General features: G+C 41.6%; 1 protein-coding gene and 1 pseudogene across 1 annotated transcript in view; one reads left to right on the forward strand and one right to left on the reverse strand.

Moving 5' to 3' along the window:
• Positions 1-3,193: 3,193 nt before the first annotated feature.
• pcdh1a (protocadherin 1a) overlaps positions 3,194-18,874 on the reverse strand; it is an 89,076-nt gene continuing 73,395 nt past the window's right edge. The window contains exon 5 of the mRNA XM_023418347.1: positions 3,194-7,212. Coding sequence (XP_023274115.1) covers positions 6,842-7,212 — 371 coding nt within the window. The 3' untranslated portion in view covers positions 3,194-6,841. The remainder of the gene's footprint in view (positions 7,213-18,874) is intronic.
• On the forward strand, positions 14,630-16,130 carry LOC147818438 (uncharacterized; annotated as a pseudogene).

The following is an 18,874-nucleotide window of genomic DNA, read 5'->3' on the forward strand; positions in this document are numbered from 1 at the left end:
TGTTTTGCAACTTTGCTTAAACTAGATAACAGAAAAAAAGATCTCATGAGTGACTTAGCATGATTAACATGAACCTTTCTGCTCACACATTCTTCAGACAAACTCACACACCGTGCACATTTCTTCACACTTACGTGCTCACAACATAATAAACAGGGGCAGGGGGGCAAGCATTGATACACATACCTTGATTTGCATTGTCATTGGACAGAGATGAAGGCTGATCATTCTGCTGCCCATCCCTGATACACCCTGCTGCTTCACTGCTTCCTGCTTCTGTAGGTTTACACTGAAGAAATTCTCAATATTTTGAGACCTTTTCATTGGTCCTGTTGTTGCTCTTTCCCCATTTACCGTCTGTCCCTGAAAAAATAGCAATACACATTCTTGAGTTACTTCATCAAGTCACAAAATTATGTCTTTCTTAAAACTGGACCTTTGTGCCTATTATCTTGACACAGATATTACATTTGGTCATATTATAAATTATACATTTACAATATAAAGCATCTCAAACAGACATGTTAGCAAAGTCAGTAATTGGCAGGACAATGCTCTTTATGATTGAATATCTTGGCCAGTTCGTTACATTGTACCTGTAACTGGACTGTCAGTTGTATAATATGGAGTGTCCCTGACTGACCACATTTCTACCATTGGTCAGATCGGTCGGAGTTGGAGCTTAGCTGAATGTGAGAAAATTACCAAACAAGAGAGAGCAGGGGGGAGAGAGAAGTCATTGGTAACAGCTAAAGAAATTAGCAGATGTGAATAGCATGTAAACAACAGAAACACCTGCAACTGGAAATGAGACAATACGCTTACTGCAGCATAGCAATAAAAGCCCTGTTATATATGTAAAAATAAAAGGTTTCTGCCCATTGAAACGCTACAGGGCTTTTAATTTGAAACGCCTACAGTTAGTGTTGAGTTTGTAATGCAGTAATGTGGAGTGACTGAAAATGAGGCTTCTTACTATAATGTGACCGACTCTACATCTGAAACAGAGGGAGTTAGACATAAAGACCTGCCTCTATTAAAACTCATGACATTCTAGAGTTGAAGTAAATAAAGCTACTATTGTGGATCCAGACGGAGGCTGTGCTCTGTGTCAGACACTAAATAATGAAGATAATCTGTCTCTTCTAACTTTCTCTCTAAGTGATCATGTTACAGTAAATACAGCTGAAATCACAGCTCAGTCTTTGTCTTTAATTTATGTGTTTGGTGATTTTGTCAGACACGTCGTAGTTATAAAATCAGGATTTGACCATGGCGGCCCAGACCTATACCAGACTCTGACCTAGTCTTGTTTGAAGATGACACAGAAGTCTCTCTTTACTGACATGCTGTCAGGGACGGTGTGTTGGCGAAGGTGCATTGAGGAAAGTATATACACTGTTGCTCATAAAGTTGGAATAAAACCTTTTTTAAAATATTTTTTTAGCGCCAAACAAATGTTATGCATGAATTCATTTCACCTGGGTAATTGGGACACATAATGTAATCATTGCACCTGGTCAAAAGTGATTACAGATGCATTTAAATAGGAATAAACAGAAGATTGTGTCTGAAAACAAAATTATTCCAACTTTATGGGCGACTTTATACTGTATATTAATAATTCTCTCAACTAGCCAGCCTGGCTTGTTAGCTAGCTGCTGCTAGCGTTAGCTGCCCTAGAAGTTCTCCAGAGTAACGAACAGTCACAGTCACAAACACTGCACAAACTTCAGTTTACTTACCGATGACTTTTGCTTTCTTGTAACAGCGGAATTGTCTAGATAAATCCAGCCTTGCCAACCGCCTTCATGAATGTATTTGACTGCCTTGCCGGCTTTGAGTGCGTCCTTGTTTACTCCCTATCAACACGTTGCTGGGACAGTGGTTCCTCCCCAGCAGCCTTTAAAGTCACGTGCTCCACGACCGCAACAATCAGAGGGATGATCTGAACACAGGTGGCATGCATAAAATTAAATATAATAATTTGACCAATATTTAAGCACTGTTATATAAACAAAAAAAACTTGGGGCGGCCAATGAGAGTCTAAACCACCCCGTTGGCCCCGCCTATGCTAATAAACCCTCCTGATATACTGTAGGTTGCTAAAGACTTTTATTCTGACACCATATTCAAGCCATGTACTACTTTCACCACGGTTGTTTAAGATCAAAAACGACTTTTGGACCTTTTATATCTGATTGTATCAGTTTTCTTTCCAATGAGTGTTGCATCCTCAGCGCTGCTCGCAGGGCTACTGACTCTCCGTAGCTTTTAGCTGATCTTTCCATCTGTAAATCTCTTTCCGGATTTTGGAAGTGACCTGACCTTGACTGATACATCTTGTTGTGTTAAAAAAATATGCATTGTGCGCTATTATAATGATTATGGAGGACATATCTATACTCCAAGTGAATTAAAATGAGTGCTGTCTTAAATGTCCTCTGAAGAGTAAAAGGTGGAGCAGAACCACATTAGTAATGAGTGACTCGGATAATGTTTGTGAAACAGGCCGGAAATTCATCCTGCTCATGTAACTGTAGTTCACAGATGATTAAATAATATGGTATCTGTGCAACAATGATTAAGTCACTTAAGATCACAGCTAATGCGCTAATGATCAAACACAGTATAGATGCACAGAGTGTGAACATCCAGACATAGAGACAGTTCCCCTTTCACTGAAGGCTTTCCATCCAGGCTCACTGTCCGTTAAAGTGAATATTTCCCTCCGACTTTAATAAAAGGCACTTAGACGTCTCCAAATTAACCTCACGAGACCAACTTCCTGTCAGCTGCAGTGTGCACTAAATGTGTAGCAACGGGCAGCTCATCAGCGCTTTGAAGAAATGTTCCGTATCAGCTTTAGTGCAGTGTGGGGACTGAGTACTTCTGGCACATTGTTTTCTAGTTGAAGTGGTGAGCACAGGTCCTGGGACTCTGCTACTTCAAGCCCTGAACGCCTCCCTCTCAGCATTCTGGAGCCTCCTGACTTAGAAATGAAGCTCTGTTCCCCACATGACAAGAATACTAGTTCTTCTTAATGAGTCTTGGTCCTAGAGTGAAACACATTTTACACAATGTAGCTCCAAGGCTGCAAAGCCTCTTATAAAAATGTAACAACCAAAACCTTGTTTAACACTCAAAAGCGATGAATAATAATAATAGAAAACAAAGAAAACAGTGACAGCATTCATTTTTTCCCTGCAGTGATTTTATTACAAAGTTCATGAGGACTTACAGTATTACAAGAGAATTTGTCAACATGCGAAAACAGAACAAAGCAGAACACAGGAGTTTAACAAACTGGTAAGATAAGACAATCCACTGTTCACGATAAACATAAAAACTGATTAAGTCCTCAGGAGGTGGGAGCCGGTGAATGACTACAGTGCAGGCATAGAACGGCCACATTCACACTGACTCAGCAAAGGTCAATCCAACCAAGGCAAGATGTGCACATCTCAAGAAAACATGTTACAATTTTTATATGCCATCGGCTTTTCTCAGAACTTTTAGAAAGCTTCACTTGTATGTACATAAAACTGTACAAAAACATGGCATCACAAGCATTTTATCCTATATAAATATACCAACAATTAGGATAACAACTAGATTCTCTCTTGCAAAGACATATTTTCAAGGCAATTGTCTTTGTTCTAGATGAACTGTGAAAAAGATGAAATGTTCAGTTAATTTCAGTTCGTTTGGGAGAGGGCCTTTTGAATATGAACCAGCACTGACATTTCATAAAGTAAAATAAAAGGAAAAAGAGTAAACAGTTTCTACCAATTATCTTTGGAATTCATGCTAAAATCATAGGCTGCCTGACAGCAGACACGGTTGTGGAGATCTATGTACACTACACCACCAACAGATTTCTTTATTTTTTCACACAACCACTTTGCTAAGAGTCTTCGATCAGTAAGAAAAAAAAAATCCCTTGCCAATTTCAGTACAGTAATTTGTCCATCTGTCCACATAAATGATCACCATACGATACACACTACAGAGAGGCAAAAGATACTAGTGAATTCAACATTAAATCAATGTTAAGTACAAATTAAACATTATTCAACATACTTTTGAGTGTATTTAGGTGCTTCATGATGTCCTCTTACTTGGATCAAGAAGAACCGTTCTGTGTTTGAGAGAGAAGTTCATTCAGCATGAGTTCAAAAGAAAGGTCAAACCTGGTGATATATTGTTCCAGGGGAGAGTAGCAGGAGGTCATTATCGGCTGGAGTGGGAGAGTCCGACTCATTTCGAGAGGGGAGGGGGGAAATAAGCTCAGCCTTGTTTTTGTTTTTGTAGAGGACTCCAATCAAACTCCTGTCATCCCATTTGGTGCAACAACCGACGATTACCACTTATCTGCTAAGAGTTAGCCCCATTTAATTAATGTAGTGGTGATCAAAGAGACAAATCTGAAGATACGTTCCAGATTCACTGACGTGATAAGAGTACTCAGGCTGGAATCAGGTTGAGATTTAACCCCAGAGATAAATCTGGATGCGAAGCAGTTGTGAATCAGAATTAAGTCAAAGCATTTAAATAGATAAAGTTATGATTGAGGCTATGTGACATTGGTTTTATCACTCAGTGCTATCTTTCTCACTTGTCATTAATTCCAGGTCAGTGATCTTACCCGCTGCTTTCAGTTCGTGAAGCGGCTATCCACAGCTCTGAGAGGGGCGCTCGGGGGAGCCGTGGGGGTTTAATCACAGTGTATCATGGCTGTTGTTTGAATTTTATTTCAGTCGCTAAATGGCTTTGAAAACGGCATAATGTGCTTTCTCCCCCTCAAGGCAGGATAATCGCCCACCTTATTTAATCATGGCCATGTCCAGTAATTTCCATATGTTTTCAGTTTAATTATTCGAAATGCAGTTTTCAATGGCAGCACGATGAGGTAAGTGCTGATAAAAATACCCCCTTTAACTGATTGTAGCTCTGCGGGTGGATTTGCATTATCTGGTGGGTGCCTTGTCCTGGGGGTGTGCTCACACATGCCCTAGCTCAGGACTCATTACTCACCCTAATTAGGAAATGTCCATTTTTGGCTCTTCCACCCTTACTCAGAGACACAATCTCACTATGGAAATACTCTGCAGAGGTGAAAGGTATCTACAAATCAATGTTTAAATCAAAGACACTGGCCAGCTCTATGATGTTGTAAGGCAGGCTAGTGTAGTCATCATTAACATCCAATTACTCACTAATGTATTAGTGTCCTTCAGACATATCCTTCAGATTCGCTCGGAAAATCTTTGTAAAGATAAAGGAAGCCCACGGGCATGCCCTATTTTTTATTCTCTGTTCAATAGCCAGAGGAGGAAAAACGCCTAATAACTTATTAAGCATGTTGTCCTCAATACAAAGAAAATCATCATCAAGTGGAGCTGCAGTAAATCGTGCCTGACTGCTGCTCTGCAGACCTGTGTTTAGACTCAACAGTTTTCTGCATTTTCAGATATCAATTACTGATACCGCAGCAAATATTTACTCACGTTATTGACAATAACTCTGGAGATTTATTCAAACCTATCTATTTAATAGGTAGTCTCTGTGAGTGCTTTGTGCATTGAATTCACCTCTGAAGAAGTATGTATCTAGTGAGAGCTGATATTTTGAAAAACAAAGAAAGAGCTGTGAATGTGGAGCACTCATGTAGTTTACATCAGCTTGATACCAACTTCCAAAAGTGCTCCATCTCTCCAGTGGCTCTCAACACTGAAGTGCCTTTTCATGTAAATAACTCGCGCATTCATCAGATCTACTGAAGTTCTTATAGACCATGAGGGGAGAGGACGATGAGCTTCAGAGGAAAGCGTTGAGCCCGTCTGATTGTCACAATAGAGAGAAGTGTTTTAAACTGAGACACTGGCATGATTTCATCAACAGGGTGAGTCACAAGGTTTCATAAGAAAAGCCAATCATAATATGTCGGGTGAGTACTCTGCGTTTGGTCATTGCGACTCCGGGGTTACTGTGGCCAAGTCAACCGTTTTCATGATGAACGATAGGTCACAGTGCTCAGAGTCAGTGGAACATAATGTCAGTTTAAATGTTGCCACACAGCTTTCTCCACCAGTGGCAGCGCTCTACAGGGAGCAGAGGTAAAGGCCATTCTACCATGATTAGGGGTCGAAGGTGTGTGTGATTGCGTGGAGCGGATAAATGCCTTCCACAATATCGAGCTCCACTTCTGGAGATGGTTTCAATCAAGTTTAAACAGCAGCAGCAAAGAAAAGCTTAAATATGCTAAAATTCTGAGGCAATTTTTTTTTTCAGCTTATGCCAGACAAAAATATATGTAGAACACACCATTCAATTGTATTTACAGCACTGTACATTAAGATAGACCGTTTCATTTGATTGTTAGTCAAAAGTCTAAACTCGCCTTTTGATAGGGCCTGACTGGCTGTCTAGGAAATTATATCTAAAATGGCACAAGAGCACTGATCACAACTTTCAAATTCAAGAGATCACTTCACAGAATGGGACGTGGCTAACTACAACAATAATCACTTCCTACTAAAGTAGCAATTTCCATCTGTATTTCCTTTTGATCTGTTTGAATTGTATCCTTCAAGATTTAGTATAAATAAATCAGTGAGTGCATCAATTAACTGTGTGGAATTCTTAATAAATATGCTAATAACTTAATAATTTAAGGAGCAAATGACAAAAACAAGTGTTCATGCCAGTGATTGAATGAGTCACAGCCTATTGTTACCTACAAAACGGGCATTGGCTTTAGTGTGTGGACAGCCTGTTTCTCCTCCCCATGTGGGTGTATCTTTCCTCATTTGTGCACCAATCAGATGATGATAATTCTCACAGGTAAATTTCTCTTTTTGGAGTGTGGGCAGAGGGGGAGGTGGGTGGGAACTCAGAGGCCACGCTCAGGGGCATCTCCTCTAAGGGGCAGTCCTGACTGGCGTCGTGACCACTGCTGGAATAGGCACTGCGGGAGGGCGGAAGGCGCGATCGGTGCTCCTCACCACCCAGCCTGACGCTCCCGTTTGCCAGGCGTCCCAGGCTCCCTCTCTCCTGGTAAGGCACGAAGGTGGAGAGTTTCGGGGGGTTCCTGGTCTTGCGTACAGGGGAGGGATGCCCGGGCATCCAGCAGGCGTCTGAGTGGCCCAATTCGCTGCACTCTGTCGTACAGTTTCCGGTCATTGCCACATCAGGGAGGGAGCGGATATCTGTGGGCAGGAGAGAGAAAACGCCGCCATCAGAGAGAGCTGCATAGTGACATAAACATCGGAGCAACATTCATAAAAGAAAAAAATAAAAGTCATAAAAAGGCATTTGTGAATAGAAATGGTGTCATCTGAAACACCCCATGAAACCCACCCCCCTCCTTGAGGTCTTTGCAGCTGTTGCTAAGCAGTCAGCAGCAGTTGCTATGTAGCTGTTGCTATGCACTGTGTAATGAGCGCTACTGTGTGTGTGTGTAGTCCACAAGCCGATGTGATACATTCAGGAGACAGCATGCTGTGTCTATGTCATTTAGAAGTATCCAACAGCAGTTTGTCTGGTATATCTGTAATACAGTACATCATCGTATTGTTAACACGATCAGAAGCAACATATTGATCTCTATTCGAGGGCTGTGAATGCTGCTCCAGATATGTGTCACCATGGAGAAAGCACTACAGGGATGGACAAAATACTACAGACACACACACTGCAGACGCAGAATTTGGTTACAAAGGGAATGGCTCCGTCCCTTTGGGCAAAACCACTGCTGACTGAGTTATTGATTGACAGTGCTGAAATGAGTTCCCTGCCCCTGATTATCATCCATTTTTTTATTCAACTGCTCCTAATTAAATAAATGGGTCCATGACCCAGTGACCTCGTTTTAATGTACAATCTGTCAAAGCTCCAAAATAAGTTTGCCTCAGCTATCAGTCAAGAGGCTCACACAGTCTCTGAAAGTAAAACTGCACTCAGGAACCCATGGATTTGTTTACCAGAAAAGTGCAGCTGGCAAACAATAGACTTGTTAAGCAGCCCACCTGTTGACAAGCTAAACATACAGCCAAGATTAAATGGAAATACCACTCAATTTATCTTTGTTATCCCTTCAGTCTAGGACTAGGACAGCCAAATCAATGTCTGTGAAGAGAGGAACAGACAACTAAGATTGGCGAGTCTGTGATGTCCCCTGCATGTAAAGTTTTGATTGCTGTGATAAATGCATTACTGTAGTGCCACAGTGTTGTTCCCGCCGTGGAAGAACACGTCCATCACGGATCCTCGGACTTGTTTTGTGGCAACAGTGGGACAGTGTGTGAAAAAAGAGAGCAAATGTATTCACAGGGAAAGCGGAGAGGTTCGGCGCTGCACACACAACAGGCAGAAAGATGTTGCTGCATGTGAATGATGCAACCACAAGAGATGACGTATTAGAGGTGGTGGCGAGAGTTCACAGCTAATACAGAAAATGCCAGCTTGACAGTAAGCCTATGAGACATAGCATCAGTATTGTACTCATGACCACTGGCAAGATAATTATCCCACAAAATGTCAGACCTCTGAGGCTGGAAAAACTGCATCTGCCCCACCAAGGCTTCAATCAATCACAAGCCAGAGTGAGACAGCATGACTTCAAATCTGAAATTCCTTCAAATAAATGTATGGAAGTTATTTGTTCTCGTTTCGTTTCCCTTATTTATGTCTAAAATATTCATTTCTCATGGATAATCCACATACAATTGTCCCAATGTTTATTAAAATAATAAAAATTGGACAAGAAGAATGCATAGCTTGATCTATTGTTGCGGTTAATCTCGTTGTTCCTGTAATCCTAAATAGCTAGATGTTTAGGCTTTTTAATACATTTACTTCACAATTGAGCAATGTTCTGCCTTACTCATGCTTAATTATATCATTATGCTTAAGTGGCAAACTCTCCTCTCTGTTTATGAGGCCAGTGCCAGTGAACTAAGATTCTTTTCAAATGAATGAACCACATTTTAATGCTTGATTAGGAGAGAAGAAACTGAATTTGGAGCTTTAGGAAAAGACAGGCAACCCAGGCATGAGTGCGTGTGTGCACACACTGCCTGATGCATGATGATTGGAGTTTCATTTTCTCAGCTCCGCTAAGAGCGTTGTCTGTATGCATCACTGCAGTGAAATGGACTCTTGCTACAAAAGATGTTCACGGGAAGAGACTTGGGGAGAGGGTTGAGGAGTACGCTTCTAAGCACAAGCACAGTCGTGTAGGCATCTACTCCAAAAGGATTTCACACTTGATTAAAACCTCTCCACAGCTTCCAGGAGGTTTATGCCACACCAAGCGGCCTCGTGTAAAATTAGATCCACAACTGCAAATCAGTGTATGGACAAAAGATGTACATTTACACAGGTTTTCTAAAACACTTCACATGTCACAATTGGGCATATTTATTATTTTATGAATTAGAAATTGCCTGTATGTGTGTGTGTGTGTGTGTGTGTGTGACAATGTTTGGTATGAACACACGTACAGCTAATTCACAGTGAGGCACAAATATTCATATTTGCCTATTAAATGACGAATTTCTCTTTTAACTCATTCAGCCTCTTTAAAGAAAAGATAAAAGACGTAAAGATTAACACTGATTTCCACACTGACGTTGGCACTTTACTTTAGGTCGACTGTGTTTTGAGAAAATATAATTTGGACTTATTTAATGGAATGCCAGATAAAAGAAAACATGTAATATAAAATGATACCATGCACCGGTGACAGGAATTAAAGCACATACTGAACCGTGCTCATCATCATCAAGGGCCAGAAAATCAGCAATGACAGCTAAATACAGCGTCTAACTTGCCAAAGTCTGCCATTTTCTTCCAACGGTGCCAAAGCACATATCGCACGTCATCAAGAGAAAACATAGATGCTCTAATGCCAGCTATTTTAGTAGGCCATTACCTTGTCTGTTAGTGTTTCATCTAAATTTTATATGGTTTTATTTATAAAGTAGGTTTGACACATTGTCTGTTCTTACCAGACAATTTAACAAACGAGAGCTCTATGTTCAACTGCAGCCTGTCACATTGGAGTAATTGTTTCTACATGCTGTCATTAGTGTTCTATAGTGCAGATAATTTCCAGTCACACAGGTCAGTTCACAACAGTTATTCAACATGTAATAATAATAAATAGTTTATTGTTGTTACGACAGCATGTTATGATAGGGTGTATCATTTGTGAAAGCACAAGTTTGAACATTTGCTTGCACTGACCTTTCTGTCACACTCGAATCCATCTCCACAAAAAAATCAATACTGATAATTATACTTTTGTGTCTGCCTTTTGCTGTGGCCATTAGCCATCTGTAGCTGTAGTACCCACTTACAGTGTGGCAGAGTACTGTACTGTCTGCTCTGCACATCAAAAGCACACTCCCACTCTGAGCTGCAACAATCACTGTTTGAATATTTGCTGGACATGATAAAGCAAATGAGTCAACCACGAGGTGAAGGAGCAGCCAAAGGCACACTGGGAAAATTGGTATTTTCTCACCCACTCAAACCTGTTTTCTGCTGTACCTATACCTGAAATAAATCTGCTCACAGTCTGGAACAAACCCTTTAGAGTTTATAGTCTTGTATGTCATGGATGGAGAGCCAAGGTGGACAATGGAGAACAGATGGGCAAACCACAGCACTATTATGCCAGTGGCTGGAACAGGCTGACTGGATTTAGAGAGCTTGTGATTTGGTTTTGAAGAGCAGTGACTCAATGACATTTCTTCCTCTCTGCAGAGCAGAGCTCTTTTCCTCTAGTCTTGGGGATAGATTGCACCTGCAGCTTCCTCCTTTTTTTATATTGGGTCAGTCCAATATTCCCGCTTAAAGCAATATCATGAAAAAAAACAAAACAAAACAAAAAAAAACAAGACAGTAATTTCCACCTTCCACCACCTTCAGTAGCACATCACACTGAAGCTTAACGAAGCTTCTAAAAGCACCTCCAATGCAGTAGCATAACATGCACTCCACAGTGCAGTTACAGAGTGGGGGTACACACAGAGCTTAACCCCCCGGCTGACAGATACATGTGAGGGGTGGGTTTGCATGCAGCTTGCATCAGTGTGCCAGTGGGAGGTGTTGAGTGTCTGAGGCAGGCTTCCTCATCGTCTGATCCCCTGCCCACGGGCATGGGGGAAGCTGCCTCTTCCTGAGATTTCACACTGCTCCTCTCTGTTTGATTGCAGCCTCTCCCCACCGGCTGCTTTCCAGCGTGTGCGCCACACTGCTATGATCGATGGCGAACAAATATGAGCGACCCACACCTCATGGAGGGATAACGGGGAAAAACAGCCACTATCGTTTGGGAGTGTGTGAGTGATATTAATGGTATATTTGTGGTCCCTGCAAACAGTTTATGTGGTAAATGACTAAAAAGTTCCAAGAAACAAAAGGAAAAAGAAGAAATATCCCACGTGAGCAGATATTAGTGTCTGGTGCTGGCTATCAGTATAATAACTGTGTGTGAATGTATTCTGTGGTTGTCATCCTCTGTGAAAAAAAACAAAAAGAACCCAGGGTTTTGTATTTCTTTAGCTATGACATGTCAAGTCTTGTTATTCAAGTGCTCAGAACACTTCCTCACAGTAAGCAGAAGCTACCAAAAACAATCCTTTTTTCCTCCAGAGGTGCATTTTTAAGAGAGGAAAACTTGCTACAAGCACACAAACATAGTGTTGACATGTACGTTTTTCCTTGCTCAGTGTAATGGAATACAAACCTTAGACGTGCACTTTCACATCTCAGGAGCAAAATTACAATGTGTAGGCTTGAAGGCTTTGTCACCTTGCCTTTACAGAAAGTGAGATGTGAGATAAAGCTGCAGTTAACCATTTAGTGGCAGAGCTGTGGTGTTATTCTGCAGGTAATTGGCATGCCAATTAATTCCATGCGTTGTGCAGGATACTTCACGCACACAGCATCACATGCCTCTTACACAGCCTTGTTGGATACGTTTATTTTTAAAACCTATTATAAATGTATTGTTAATTGATTTCATGTCTTTTGTTTCAGTTGACAAAATGAAAATATATGAATACATCCCTTTATAAGGAGATAATTCAGTCTCTGTTTGGTTTCTGGGTGTAAATGTTGTGGAAACAGGTTAATTAGATGATGAAAAAATATGATGCCAGGGTGAGAATTTGGTTGCAAAGTTTCAGGGCACGCATGTCAAAGTCTCAGTAAGGTCTGAATTCTCAGCTTCTTGAGCAGGCAAGCCTCTTGCTGACAAAGGCTGATGAGTGGACATGTCGGCCAGAGGCCTGTCAGGAAAAGCGCTGTAGATGGTTCAGTGGGTGATGGTACACCTCCTGTCAGTTCTCTCGCCATCCACCATTTTGTCTCAGAGTTCCTCTATTTGAAGACTGCCTTTTGTATCACTGCATTTGACAAAGCCTTAGCACCTGCTGACAGATCACGCTATGCACCAGCTCCTCCAATTGAGAAGTTGATATGTGGTGTGATATGTCAACCAATACTAAGGCTTTGTCAAACTGTGACACACACAAGGCATCGTCGGATAAAATAGATTCAAAACACTGGTGGAGGAATGTGAGGAAACAGGACTAAATCATAATATAGCTGCTTTTGTAAGTAATATAATCGTTTGTTGGCACACAGAGGTGTTTGTGAAATGCTTGTGTAGAGAACAGCTTCATGCCTCTGCCCACAACAATATGTCAGGCTTGCTGGTCAATTACTGACTGGAAATTGCATTCTGAACTTTAACAACAGAATATTGATCTGCAGCAGCTGCCAATGCAAAAAAAACAAGAAATTATTTCTCATGAACATAAGAGATTCAGGTTTATGATTACCATCCAAGTCCAGTTTCAAGACTGTTCCTTGATTGATTTACACTTGGTCAAACCCCAGTATATGGCTGGAGCACGTACAGTCCATGTGTGAAATTGAGGAACCGCTGAAAAGAGTTGACATCGTCACGTCCTATTTACATTCTGCCTAGTATCAGCTGGTTCCAGCCCTTTATTTGTTTGCTTCTCTCCTCCTCTCTGTGCTCACATATACAGTACTTTAATACAGCTGAATTCACAATAAAGCTGTTCTCATTTACATGTTTTTCTGTTTCTGTTGACAGATAATGGAACAAGTTTGAAATAGTGACTGGGACACAGTCCATTAAGACTACATGTTAACTTCTAAGACATTTCCAAGCTGCTTCGGTTAAAATCCTGATTTTATAGCCACGACGTCGTCTGACAAAATCACCAAACACATAAATTAAAAGACAAAGACTGAGCTGTGATTTCAGCTGTATTTACTGTAAAATAATGACTCAGAGAGGAAGCTAAAAACACCAGAATATCTTTCTTATTTAGTCTCAAACAGAGCACAGCCTCCGTCTGGGTAACAAACTGCTGCTCCACCTCTCTGCCACTAGACACACAGCGATAGAGAGAGAGAGAGAGAGAGGGAGAGAGACAGAGAGAGGGAGAAGAGAGGGAGAAGAGAGAGAGAGAGGGAGGGAGGGGCTTTACTCTCCTCTAAGTAGCCAAGGTTTTTAAAAAAGAAAACACTGCAGACTGTAAACGCCCCCCAACAGAACCTGTTTGCACCAATTCAGTTTGAAAGAGCAACGGCCAATGACGACACTCCAACTAAGTCACATGGCATTAGGCCGACCAATGGTGGATCACTCCACTCAGTCAGTCAGTCACTCAGGAACACTTGTGATTATAGGGTTGGCCCCGCTTTGTGTTTCTACTTAATAAATGGCATCTGCAGGGAAAACACAAAATACATTAGATATGTAAATAAAAATCAATGATTATATAATAATTAATTAATAATAATGCAGATGGATAAATTACATATCCATCCAGCCCATAGTATAGCATGTCTTGACCATAGATCTGCTGTTGAAGTTAAATTTACCTAAATCTCTCATTGGAGCAGTCGGCTTGGATAATAAACAGCGTTACTCTATACGCTGTGTTCAATCTCGTATTCATACAGAGAGCGCTTCAGGGACTCGGAGTAAAATGTGCATGTTGAGGTTGAAACGCATTAGTTAGACATCAGTGCCTAAATATAGAAATTTGCATTTGTTCCTTGGGCCAATGCAGGTATTTTATTTTATTAATGCTGTTCATTTAAATCTTTACTGTGGGCCACGCCACAGTTGATGTAGGATGTAATACTTCACACACAGATGCTGACTTGGATTAAAACATCGTATTAGTACAGTTAGTTCACAATTAGTAGTTCATATATATGTATATGTGTCCCATATGATCATGTACAGAAAGTATATGTATAATATTATTCATTTGTCATGATCCATGAAAATACAATCATAATTTGTATTTTAACAACATGTAATTGATATAATTAATTGAATAATGAGGAAATTTACTGCCACATAGACCACACAGATTTACTGTTTTAGTAATCGTATATTTCTGGGAGCCACGTGATAACCTGGTTGTATAATTACATTTAGACCCACTTTCCTTCTTTCCTTCTTTGTCTCACTCCTGAAATACAAAACCATGCATTTGATATTTCTGAGGCGCTCAACATCTGACAGTCCACTCCACACAATTTTTCACCCATGTTCATCTTAGAATGCAGAAAGTTTTGTGGAGGTTTTGGTCGGTGGAGCATCAACTCTCTGTGGGGCGTGGAAGAGACACAGGCGGGGAAAATGCGGCGGTGAAGTTAAGACAGCAGGGACTTGAAACGCAGCTCCCGTCCATTCACCTGGCGAATCTCTGTTCTCAAGCCAACAAAAAAGAATGAACTACCACTCATCAACAGGACAAACTCGGACTTTTCACGCTCGGCTGCCTTGTGCTTCACTGAAAGCTGGCGGGGAATCCATCCCGGACAGCTCATTACAGCTGCCTGGTTCTCATCTCCAGCGAGCGGAGTGCATAACGGAGCAATTGGGGAAAACAAGGGGAGGTGGAATCTGCTTTTATATTAATCAAGGTTGGTGTATAGATGCCACACATTGAGAAAAATAAAATGTGCAGTCCAAACATAGAAACTCTCATCCATGAACCGCAAACCTTTTTCTTCTCAGCCTGAGTTTCACTCTTTTATTCTGGTCAGCGTTTACCGCCCACCTCAGGCCTGTGTTAGTGAGGTGATGCAACACCTGACTGAGCAGATAATCAGCATGGAACATAAACAGCCAAACTCCCTCCTGATTATTTTAGGTGACTTTAACCGAGCAAACCTCAGCCACAAACTACCAGAAATACAGACAACATGTTAAATGCCCCGTTAAGGGTAAAAACACCACTGCTCTGCTATGCCATATTAAAGGACTCTGTTCTTCTCTGCTCCCCCTCAGGAAGGCACCAGGTCCAGACGGTGTGTTTACCCTCCTGTCTGAAAGTCTGCACTGACCAGCTGACCCCCATCTTCACTCGTATCTTCAACAGATCTCTGGCGCTGTGTTAAGTCCCCTCCTGTTTCAAAGGCTCCACAACCATCCCAGTCCCCAAGAAATCCTCCATCACAGGACTCAGTACTGCAGGTCTGCTGCCCTCACGTCTGTGCTCATGAAGTCCTTTGAGAGAGGACATCGCAGGCCCCCCTGCTGGACTCCCTGCAGTTCACCTACAAATAAGTCAGTGGATGTTGCAGTCATCATTGGACTGCACCACTTCCTGCAACACCTCAACTCCCCGGGGACATATGCAAAGACCCTGTTTGTGGACTTCAGCTCGGCCACTGTCATCCCACAGATCCTCCCATCTCCACCTGGTTCCTGACAGACCAGAAGCAGCAGGTGGGGCTGGGGAAAATCACACGCAGCACCCGGACAGTAAGCACGGGCGCCCCCCAGGGATGTGAGCTCTTCCCATTGCTCTTCCCACTCTACACAAACAACTACACCTCAGGAGACCCATCTGTTAAACTCAGACGACACAACATCGGCCTCATCGAGACAGTGATGAGTCTGCACACAGACGGGGGGGGGGGGCAGCTGGTCTGCAGGTGCGATCACAACAACTTCGAGCTGAACATGTGGACAAAGACTGTGGAGATAACTGTGGACTTCAGGAAGACCCCCCCCATCCACTGCCCCCATCTCCAAGCACCTGAAAGCTCCTGATCAGTTCAACCTGCCTCAGGAACTGCTGATCCTGTTCTACACTGCAATCATCGAGTCGCCTCTCTGCACTTCCATTACAGTCTTGGCCACTAAACAAGACAATTACAGGCTACAGTGGACAGTCAGGAAGGAATGATCATTGGTGCCAACCTGCCCACCAATCAGGACTCAGGAAGCGGACAGGAAACACCACCGCAGTCCCATCACACCCTGGACACAAGCTGCATGAACACTGCACGCGCAAACTCGTACCATCACTCTGATGAACGATCAATCAGTCATGTGATATCAGAAAACAATCACTGTGATGCTAAGAACATCCACTTACCTACAAATTATGTTTATATTAGGTTTAAACTCATACTGTGTAAATATCAATACATGTATATACTGTAGGTAGATATGTAAACATGCACATACTGGACAGAATCAGCTGCTGCATGAATGAGTAACTTATTCCACTACCCAATATTCAGTTCAGCACTTCTTGCATTCTTCCCACGCCCTGCTGTTTCCTCCTGGTTGACTTGTATCATGTATGTCTGCTGTGTTGTATATGGACATTATATGTCTCTTTATTATATATATCGTGTCCATTATTGTCTGGACTGCATTTTTTCCATCTTTGCTCAGCTCTGTTATCCTGGATTCTGCTGTACGTCCATGTCTACCTCCCTGCACACTGATACTGGTTCTGTGCGCTGTGTGCAGGTACACGCACAGCCACTGAGAACTGGAGTCAGATTTCTGGTATGCACAAACATACTTGGCCAAAAAAACTGATTTTCTTATCCCCTTCAGTTTTGAGTGTAATTTAATTAGAAAAGCTCAAAGTGTGTAGACTAAAACCCTGTGGTGTGAGGTTGTGACTGGACACTCAATAGTCTGATGATTTTTTTTTTTTTTTTTTACTTTTGGCCATTAAGAGCAACTCCATTACAGATTCCACACAGGTAAAATAAGGAGACAGGGTGTTCATCAGCTTGAAACAAACTCAGTTGGAAAATGTTAAGAATACATCCTGACTGCCTAACGTTTGCTAAGTTCTGCTTTCAGTGGACGTGTCTGTCAACAAGCAGCAGAAGACTGTTTCTGACTGTTTAGCCAATAAAAAACATGCTTTGTTTTTCGCTTAACAACTGGTGACAGCTGTGAGATTGGAAGTGAAGATGGATGGAGCAGAGTAAAATTAACACCAAAAATACACACTCAAACCTTCTTTCTCCAGCGTCGCTTCTCTTTCTTGCTCCCTGCCTTTGAATCTTTTCTCTTGCTTCAGGCTTTAACATCTGCAGTGTGTGGCTCTTTCTACCTCCATGGCCTCGTACCAGCAGCTACAAGATGTTTCTTTTTGTAGGAGCAGAAGAAGAAACAGTCGGCCCTATTGTGAATGTCTGTTGTATTTAAGCTGCTAATTTCCTCAAAGTGAATTTACAGAGGAACACTTCCAGTAATGTGTCATGGTTTGTCCTGACAGGACTCTTTCTGTTGGCTCTCTGTTGGTTATTTTACTTCCTGTCTTTGTCCTGTTTCCCTCTTTGGTGATTGTGTGCCCCACCCTTATGTGTTTCACCTGTGTTCAATCACCTGTGCCGCCCTGTGTTTGGCTTTTCTGTTTTGCCTGTTTAGTTCCTAGTTTTTGGATTATTTTTGGATTTGTCGTTAGTGACTTTTTTTCTTATTAAAACCTCTTTTTCCACCAACTCCCTTGTGTTGGCTGCATTTGGGTCCTGTATGTACAACCCCTGACACAATGCGCTTTTCTACTCAGGTGGAAATATGTTACTACTAGTGTCTTTATTTGTGGGCCAAACATTAAGCTGCCTCCGTTTAACCCAGCACAGAATTAACTTCTTGATTTAAATATAAAATGTGTTTCTTATTGGAGGGGTGAAAGAAATGAAGAACTAAATATACAAACTGGATATTAGTGGCCAAATAATTTGAGTATAACTCATCACTAATTTTATTTTCACTGACAACAAAATGAAAGTCTCCTTTACGTGTGATCTACAGCTCTAACTATCAAAGAAGGAATTATTCTTCTCTTAGGATTTCCCCCGTGGAGTTAATTCCAATGTAGCACTTTCATGCTCACTATCTTTCACTCATTGATCTTATTGACACGTAGAACGGATGTCTTCCATGATCTATTTGTTGTTCTTCCCCTTTCGATCAAGATCTTATCTCTTTGCTAATTCTGCCTTTGATCTCCACGGTCTGCAGAGTGAGACATGGTTAGCTTGGGAGACGTAACATTAGCTGCTAATTAGCCTTCACTTGCACAGACATATGAATAGAAGAGAGAAATGTTGACATATCCTCACCATGCTTCCATGTTGTGTGGGATACATAACCTTGCCTGTGGTCTTGGTTGTTTCAGGACAACTTCTATCATTTGATCGTACATCATATCCTCCAACCACAAACAAAGTGGTCAGGCTCAGACTGAAGAGCAGAGTACTGTGTAGTCTGGATGCGTTCATATATATATCAGGACATGTGATATAAAGAGATATCTGTGGTAAAAGTTAATACCCAGAGATTTAAATAATACAGTCACAGGAGATGCATCATTTTCATGCCAAGTATAGACAAATATTCAACATAATCTCACAAAATCTGATCTTTAGAATCATGTAAGCGGTCCATACAGCGGCTAAATAATGACCCTGGAGAGGCCAAGCTTTATTTGAATGTTGTGTGTAGATAGAGAGTTGCTGCATGACTGACAATTCACTGGG

The sequence above is a fragment of the Seriola lalandi genome, unplaced genomic scaffold (assembly GCF_002814215.2).
Source record: "Seriola lalandi dorsalis isolate HSWRI2012SDOR001 ecotype SW California unplaced genomic scaffold, Sedor1 jcf7180002054581, whole genome shotgun sequence".
Lineage (NCBI taxonomy): Eukaryota > Metazoa > Chordata > Actinopteri > Carangiformes > Carangidae > Seriola > Seriola lalandi.